This window comes from Phoenix dactylifera, chromosome 3, assembly GCF_051530095.1.
Source record: "Phoenix dactylifera cultivar Ajwa chromosome 3, Ajwa_hap1_PhDact_Kaust_v1.1, whole genome shotgun sequence".
In the NCBI taxonomy this organism is placed as follows: domain Eukaryota; kingdom Viridiplantae; phylum Streptophyta; class Magnoliopsida; order Arecales; family Arecaceae; genus Phoenix; species Phoenix dactylifera.
Window position 1 is genome coordinate 30,608,717 of NC_143192.1, and position 9,075 is coordinate 30,617,791.

General features: G+C 40.5%; 1 protein-coding gene across 1 annotated transcript in view; it reads left to right on the plus strand.

Annotated features, from left to right (window-relative positions):
• Window positions 1–8,686, plus strand: part of LOC108510825 (uncharacterized) — a 28,147-nt gene extending 19,461 nt beyond the window's left edge. The window contains exon 5 of the mRNA XM_089929903.1: window positions 8,445–8,686. Within this exon, the coding sequence (XP_089786029.1) occupies window positions 8,445–8,686 (242 nt within the window). The remainder of the gene's footprint in view (window positions 1–8,444) is intronic.
• Window positions 8,687–9,075: the final 389 nt, after the last annotated feature.

A 9,075-nucleotide genomic window follows, 5' to 3' on the forward strand; every position in this document is an offset into this window, starting at 1 on the left:
AGAGAACTTTATTGAATAACCACTCAACTGATTACAATAAGCTCTCTTGGCCTCCCCAGCTCTACCGGATACCCATCCCTTCCCTTTGAGGGTCCTCTTATAGAGGAGCAACCTCCAGTTACAAGTCCCTCACGAACTCAACTTTCCATGCACAAGAGAAGGATGAATTCTAGATAAGATAGGAAAACCCCCATTCCCGCAGGATTCTGCGCAATCAGATAAAACCGCCAAGTTCATGCCTCAAACGAACTCCGATTACCATGAAACTAGATTTGTTGGATTCAGGACGAAAAATGCTTCCAGATGGCACCTTTTTCACTTTGAACGGACTTCTGTAGAGTTTCCGAAATGCCCCTCAAAGTGAAAACGCGTGGAAACAGCGTTACAGCCACGTCCTCTAACCATACACGTTTTCAGTTATAAAAACGAGTTAAAACGTGTCCCTTGCCTTCTGGAGACTTATGCCACGTTCCTCCATCAGTGGCACACATTTCCATGCATCCCAATTTCTCGGATTCAGTCCATGCTTCGAGATAAGCCCACAACGCTGAATCAGTCTCGTTGCAGCAGCTTTTCTCCTAATGATGAACCAACATGTATTCTCAACAATACACGCCTTGGAGCACGTCCCACGGCCCCATGCTCTTGGGTATTCCACCTACATCTTGCACACGTTTCCCTAGGTGATCCTAGGGCCCAGATTTGGTCTCCAAGTTGCCCAAATCTCTAGAGAGCACCGTCAGACCTCGAACCCGTCCAGCGACCTGATCTGGTTTATACCTTGATCCGCATCCAGTCCAGCCCCGATTCGAGGAGCCGTGACAAGATGATGATGATGAAGGCGAAGAAGAAGAAGAAGAAGAAGAAGGAGAAGAACAAGAAGAAGTTGGAGAGGAAGGGGAAGAGAAAAAAGAAGTCGAAGAAGAAGGAGAAGAGAAAGAACAAGGGGAAGAAGATGGAGGAGAAGTAGAAAATGAAGTTGGTGGATAAGAAGAAGAAGCGCAAGAAGAAGAAGAAGAGCGAGAAGAAGGAGAAGAAGAAGAGGAAGGAGAAGTGGGAGAAGTAGAAGGAGAAGAAGAAGAGGAAGGAGAAGTGGGAGAAGTAGAAGGAGAAGAAGAAGAGGAAGGAGAAGAGGGAGAAGAAGAAGAGGAAGAATGAGAAGAATAAGAAGAAGAAGAGGAATGGGAAGAAGGAGAAGAAGAAGAAAGAGAAGGAGAAGAAGAAGAAGAATGTCACGTACGAAGGGAATCCTAGATAAGATAGGAAAACCTCCATTCCTGCAGGATTCTGCGCAATCAGATGAAACTGCCAAATTCGTACCCCAACCGAACTCGGACTACCACGAAACTGGATTCGTTGGATTCGGAACGAAAAATTCTTTTAGATGATACTTTTCCACTTTGAATGGACTTCTGTAGAGTTTCCAAAATGCCCCTCAACATGAGAACGCGTGGAACAGTGTTACAGCCACGTTTTCTAACCATACATCTTTCAGTTATGAAAACGTGTTTAAACATGTCCCTTGCCTTCTGGAGACTTATGTACCTCCATTAGTGGCACACATTTTCATGCATCCCAATTTTTCGAATTCAGTCCATGCTTCGAGATAAGCCCACAACACTGAATCAGACTCGTTGCAGCAGCTTTCCTCCTAATGATGAGCCAGCATGTATTCTTGCCAATACATGCCTTGGTGCACATGCCCCCAGCCCCATGCTCTTGGATAGTACTCCTAGATCTTGCACACGTTTCCCTAGGTGATCCTATGGCCCAGATTTGGTCTCCAAGTTGCCCAAATATCCAGAAAGCACGGTCAGACCTCGAACCCGTCTAGCGATTCGATCTGGTTTATACCTTGACCCGCCTCTGGTCCAGCCCCGATTCGAGAAGCCGTGACAAGAAGAACACGAAGAAGAAGGAGGAGGAGAAGACGAAGAAGATGGAGAAGAAGAAGAAGGAACAGACCAGGGAGAAGGAGGAGGAGAGGGAGAAGGAGGAGGAGGGGTAGAAGAAGAAGAAGAAGAAGGAGAGGAAGAAGAAGTAGAAGAAGAAGAATAAAAAGATGGATGAGGAGGTGCAGGAGGAGGAGGGAAGAAAGAGAAGAAGAAGAAGAAGAAGAGGGAGAAGTAGAAGGAGAAGAAGAAGAGGAAGGAGAAGAGGGAGAAGAAGAAGATGAAGAATGAGAAAAAGAAGAAGAAGAAGAGGAATGGGAAGAAGGAGAAGAAGAAGAAAGAGAAGGAGAAGAAGAAGGAAGAAGAAAAACAAGAAGGAAGAAGGAAGAAGGAAGAAGAAAAACAAGAAGTGGAAGAAGATGGGGAAGCGAGAGAAGGAGCAGACTAGGGAGAAGGATGAGGAGGATGAGGAGGAGGAGGAGGTGAAGAAGAAGGGGAAGAAGATGGAGGAGAAGAAGAAGATGAAGAGGGTGGCGAAGAAGAAGAAGAGCAAGAGAAGAGGGAGAAGTAGAAGTAGAAGAATGAGAATAATGAGAAGTGGAAGAAGAGGAATGAGAAGCAGGTGAAGAGGAAGAAAAAGGAGGAGGACAAGAAGAAGTAGAAGCTGAAGATGATGACGAAGGATGAGAAGAAGAAGAAGATGATGAAGGAGAAGGAAAGAAGAAGATTAAGACAGGAGAAGTAGAAGAAGAAGGAGAAGAAGGAGAAGAAGATGAAGAGGTTGAAGTATTACAAGAAGAAGATGATGATGATGATGATGATGATGGAGGAGAAGAAGAAGGAGAAGAAGAAAAAGAAGAAGTTGGAGAAGCAGGAGAAGACAAACAAGTAGTGGAAGAAGAAAGAGAGGAAAAAGAACAAGAGGAAGAAGGAGGAGGAGGCGAAGAAGAAGAGAAGAAGAAGATGGGGAAGAAGGAGAGGAAGGAGAAGAGGAGGAATAGGAAGAAGTGGGAGGAGAAGGAGGAGGTGAAAGAACAAGAAGCAGAAGAGGAAGAGGAAGTAGATGGAGAAGAAGAAGTAGAAGAAAAAGAATAGGAAAAAGAAGAAGAAGGAGAAGAGGGAGAGTAAGAAGAAGTGGGAGAAGACGGAAAGGAAGAAGAAGTGGAAGAAGTAGAGGAAAAGTTACAAGAGGAAGAAGAAGGAGAAGAAGAAGAGGAAGAGGAAGAAGAAGAAGAAGAAGAAGGTGGAGAGCGAAAAGATGAAGAAGAAGAAGAAGGAGAAGACGAAGAAGATGGAGAAGAAGAAGAAGAAGAAAGAGAAGAAGTAGTAGACGTAGAAAAAGAAGAGGTAGGAGAAGATGATGATGATGAAGGCGAAGAAGAAGAAGAAGAAGAAGAAGGAGAAGAACAAGAAGAAGTTGGAGAGGAAGGGGAAGAGAAAAAAGAAGTCGAAGAAGAAGGAGAAGAGAAAGAACAAGGGGAAGAAGATGGAGGAGAAGTAGAAAATGAAGTTGGTGGATAAGAAGAAGAAGCGCAAGAAGAAGAAGAAGAGCAAGAAGAAGGAGAAGAAGAAGAGGAAGGAGAAGAGAAGGAGAAGAAGAAGAGGAAGGAGAAGAGGGAGAAGAAGAAGAGGAAGAATGAGAAGAATAAGAAGAAGAAGAGGAATGGGAAGAAGGAGAAGAAGAAGAAAGAGAAGGAGAAGAAGAAGAAGAATGTCACGTACGAAGGGATTTCAGAGCGAATCCCAACAACGTGCGGCTCGGTCTACCGAAGATAACCGATCAGCCTTTCTGGCATAGGAACCTAGTCTCTATGACTTAGGTCATGCATAACAACTATAATGCAGCAAAGCATGACACCAGAAAATACCACGAAGGAAAGAGAGAGAAATACAGGGGAAGAGAACTTTATTGAATAACCACTCAACTGATTACAATAAGCTCTCCTAGTCTCTCGATATCTACCCGATACCAATCCCTCCCTTTTGAGGGTCCTCTTATAGAGGAGCAACCTCGAATTACAAGTCCCTGCGAACTCCACTTCCCATGTACAAGATAAGGTTGAATCCTAGATAAGATAGGAAAACTCCCATTTCTGTAGGATTCTGCGCAATCAGATGAAACGGCCAAATTCATGCCCCAACCGAACTCGGACTACCACGAAACTTTTTTCGTTGGATTCGGGACGAAAAATCTTCTAGATGATACTTTCTCACTTTGAACGGACTTCTGTGGAGTTTCCGAAATGCCCCTCAACGTGAGAACGCGTGGAACAGCGTTACAGCCATGAGTGTGTTCTTCTGAGAGTGTTTTCTTCTGAGAGAGTTTACTTTTTATATTGTGACTCGGATTAATCTCATACGGGGTGTGATTCCATATCCTGCTAATAGATGGCTTCATAGCTCGTGGGGATTCTCTGATGATATCTTTTGACACTCTCGTCATTTTGTTCTTACAAGCTTTGTAGTTAGTTATTGTGGCTAGAGGGGTATGCCCTCCTAGGCTTTGATTTCTGGGGTATGCCCCTGTGCATTTATACGTCATTTCTTCAATTTGGATATATACACACTTACCTTTATTCAAAAAAAAAACAACATTACAGCCACGTTTTCTAACAATACATCTATCAGTTATGAAAACGTGTTAAAACGTGTTTCTTGCCTTCTGAAGACTTATGCCACGTACCTCCATTAGAGGCACACTTTTCCATGCATCCCAATTTTTCGAATTCAGTCCATGCTTCGAGATAAGCCCACAACACCGAATCAGACTCGTTGTAGCAGCTTTCCTCCTAATGATGAGCCAGCATGTATTCTTGCCAATACACGCCTTGGAGCATGTGCCCCCAGCCCCATGCTCTTGGGTAGTACTCCTAGATCTTGCACACGTTTCCCTAGGTGATCCTAGGGCCCAGATTTGGTATCCAAGTTGCCCAAATCTTCAGAGAGCACGGTCAGACCTCGAACCCGTCCAGCGATCCGATTTGGTTTATACCTTGACTCACGTCTGGTCCAGCCCCAATTCGAGGAGCCGTGACAAGAAGAACGAGAAGGAGAAGAGGAGGAGAAGACGAAGAAAATGGAGAAGAAGAAGAAGGAACATACCAGGGAGAAGGAGGAGGAGGAGGGGCCGAAGAAGACGAAGAAGAAGAAGTAGAAGAAGGAGAAGAAGAAGATGGATGAGGAGGTGCAGGAGAAGGAGAAGAAGAAAGAGAAGAAGAAGAAGAAGAGGGAGAAGAAGAAGGAGAAGAAGAAGAGGTAGGAGAAGAAAAACAAGAAGCGAAGAAGAAGAAGAAGAAGAGAAATAACAAGGGCAAGAAGATGGAGGAGAAGAAGAAGATGAAGATGGTGGAGAAGAAGAAGAAGAAGAACAAGAAGAGGGAGAAGAAGAATGAGAAGAATGAGAAGAATGAGAAGAAGAAGAAGAAGAGGAACAAGAAGAAGGAGAAGAAGAAGAAAAAGAAGGAGAAGAAGAAGAAGGAGAAGAACAAGAAGATGTTGGAGAAGAACAAGAAGATGTTGGAGAAGAAGGGGAAGAAAAACAAGAAGTCGAAGAAGAAGAAGAGAAATAACAAGGGGAAGAAGATGAAGGAGAAGAAGAAGATGAAGATGGTGGAGAAGAAGAAGAAGAAGAGCAAGAAGAAGAAGAAGAAGAGGGAGAAGAAGTTGGAGAAGAAGAAGAGGAAGGAGAAGAGGGAGAAGAAGAAGAAGAAGAATGAGAAGAGTGAGAAGAAGAAGAAAAAGAAGGAGAAGAAAAAGAAAGAGAAGGAGAAAAAGATGAGGATGGTGAGGAAGGATGAGAAGAAGAAGAAGATGATGAAGGAGAAGAATAAGAAGATTAGGAACCTCATAATGAAGAAAAGATTAAAAAATTAGAAAAACAGTTTAAAGATGAAATTTGTGATGAATTACCTAATGCTTTTTGGAATAGAAAAAGTCATCAGGTTAGCCTACCATACGAAGAGTCGTTTGATGAGAAAAATATTCCCACCAAGGCTAGACCGACACAAATGAATCAAGAGTATCTTAAGCTCTGTAAAAATGAAATAGAAACACTCCTGAATAGAGGATTGATAAGGAAATCTCACTCTCTCTGGAGTTGTACTGCCTTTAATGTTAACAAAAATGCAGAAAAAGAAAGAGGAAATCCAAGGTTAGTAATCAACTATAAACCTTTAAACAAAGTATTTAAATGGATAAGATATCCATTACCAAACAAGAAAGATTTGTTAGATAGATTGAATGAAGCAACTATCTTTTCAAAATTTGATTTGAAGTCAAGATATTGGCAAATTAAGATTAAAGAATCTGATAGATATAAGACTGCTTTCACAGTACCATTTGGTCATTACGAATGAAACGTAATGCCTTTTGGACCTAAAAATGCACCTTCTGAATTTTAGAAAATAATGAATGAAATCTTCAATAATACAAAAAACATAATTGTTTTTATAGATGATATTTTAGTATTTTCTAAAACAATAGATGACCATATTAAACAACTTAAGCATTTTACAATGCTAGCTCATAAAAATGGATTGGGTATCTTAGCAAGAAAAATGAGTTTGTTTCAAACCAAGATAAGGTTTTTGGGACACTACATATCCCAAGGAAAAATAATCCCAATTGAAAGAAGCATAGAATTTGCATCCAAATTTCTGGATGAAATAACAGATACCAAGCAACTTCAAAGATTTTTAGGAAGTTTGAATTATGTATCTTACTATTATAAGAATTTAGCAGATGATACTGCAATATTATATGAGAGACTGAATAAAAGTCCAGTTCCGTGGAGTAATTTACACATCTACCAGGTAAAGAAAATCAAGTCAAAGGTAAGATGTTTGCCTTGTTTAGCATTGGCTAATCCTAATTGGTTTAAAATAATCAAAACCGATGCATCTGACATTGGATTTGGTGGTATTTTAAAGCAATTAGATCCAAATCTCAATAAAGAGATTTTGGTAAAATACACTTCTGGAAAATGGAATGCCACACAGAGTAAGTACTCAACAATAAAAAAGGAAATGCTTTCAATAGTTAAATGCATTTTAAAGTTTCAAAGTGATTTATTGAATCAGCGATTTCTGCTGAGGATAGATTGCACAGCAGCAAAACAAATCATTGAAAAAGATATTAAAAATTTAGTATCCAAGCAAATATTTGCTGGATGGCAGGTACAATTGTCTGTATTTGATTTTGATATTGAATATCTTAAATCTGAAGAAAATTCTTTTCCAGATTTTCTAACACGAGAATTTTTGCACGGATGAATCCTCTCCGAGGAACATATGCTCGACGAAGAAATTCTTCTCGAGGAATCAGGGGATGCAGAGCCAATGCACTTCCCATGAATACAGTGTATTTGCTGTTTCATAGACAACCAGAGAGGGTACCACAAATGGTGGACCTAGCAACCTACCTCAATCAGTAAAAAACAAAAGGAGGTTGAACAGCAAAATGCTGCAAGAGAAAATCTCTCTTCCACATCATCGTTGAAACCGACAATGAAAGAGGTGCTTCAAGAAAGTACTATTGACACCTCGTTCTTGCAAAATAATTGCGAGCAAATTATTATGTATATGGGTCAAAGTGATATTCAATAAATGGACGACCCATGGTGCATACGTCAAAAATATTTTGATGATGAAGGGTATCCTTCAATGGAAGGCAAAAACAGACAGATGATGGAGAAATTATTGCTCCTCACTGATTCTATGAAAATTAATCATAATTTTCATAATAATAATATGAATAATTATATAAATTATAGTAAATGTACTATTTGAAGGATCATCCAACCGCAAGAGTGGGCACTTGATCCCAATAAGCCATCAGTGATAAAAAAAATATGGCCATGAAATCACAGCAACCTACTGGGACTACGTCAGCGCGTTTACTAATATGTTTTATTATGAAAATCCCAAGATGAAGCACTCTTGGTTTCTGCAGGTACATCCTGATATATTGGCCAAAACTTTTCCAGGCTGGTTCAACCAATGATGGACGTTCTTCGGCCCCGACATAAAAATACTATCTAAAGAACTATTTAATCTCTTCAAAGAATGGGTGGATAACCATCCAACCATCAACAAAATGACAGATGACCAAATCTATTCCGGCACTTGCCCAATGCCCTAGTTCATTGAAAATAGAATTCCATTGAAATTGTTTATGGTTTTATTCCTTTGACTCCATTGGATTTATCTCCATTACCTGTTTCTGAGCGTGTTAATTTGGATGGGAAGAAAAAGGCTGAATTTGTGAAGCAGATACATGAGAAGGCAAGGCTCAATATAGAGAGGAGAATAGTGCAATATGCAAAACAAACCAACAAAGGGCGACATAAGCTGATTTTTGAACCCGGAGATTGGGTTTGGTTACATATGAGAAAAGAGAGATTTCCGGCGCAAAGATATTCCAAACTGCTTTCAAGAGGGGATGGTCCTTTCCAAGTTCTAGAGCGCATCAATGACAATGCTTACAAGCTAGATTTGCCCGGTGAGTACAATGTTAGTACTACTTTTATTATTGATTTGAGTCCTTATGATGTAGGTGATGATTTGAGGGCAAATCCTTTTCAAGAGGAGGGGAATGATGCAAATAATGGCATGACTACAAAGGAACCTGTTCAAGTTCCAACTGGGCCGGTTACAAGAGCACGAGCTAAAGTGTTCAAGGAGGCATTAAACGGGCTGGTTAAAGAAGTTTGGGCTCAAGCAAATTTGTGGAGGTCCATTGAAGGTGATGAACATGTTCCTCAAGGCTGGAATTCCATAATTCAAGTTGTGGAATAATCCGGAAGAAATCCGCAAAGATTGCAGCACAATTGGCGTGTTATTGGGGCTTAGTTTCCATCCTTGGTTGCTTTCCCGTTTTGACTCATCAAGGATAATAAGTGGCTGCAATTTCAAGCAACCTTTTTAAGACAGCTCATTTACTTTCCTTATTTGATATTTTAGGTTCATAATTTTGGTTTTGTAAGAAGAAAGGAATCAGAAAATTCCTTGTTTCCTTTTAAGTTGTTTAGGCGAATTTAAGGCAGCCTATTTTGGGGTTTTCTTTTTTTTTTTTGCAGCTGCAAATTCGTGGACCTTTTGTATTTAAAAAGCCTTGGCTTATTCGAAGGGGAAAGATCATATTTTTCAGAAAATTGGTGAGTTTTTATTCTCTTTGGTTCTTTGAA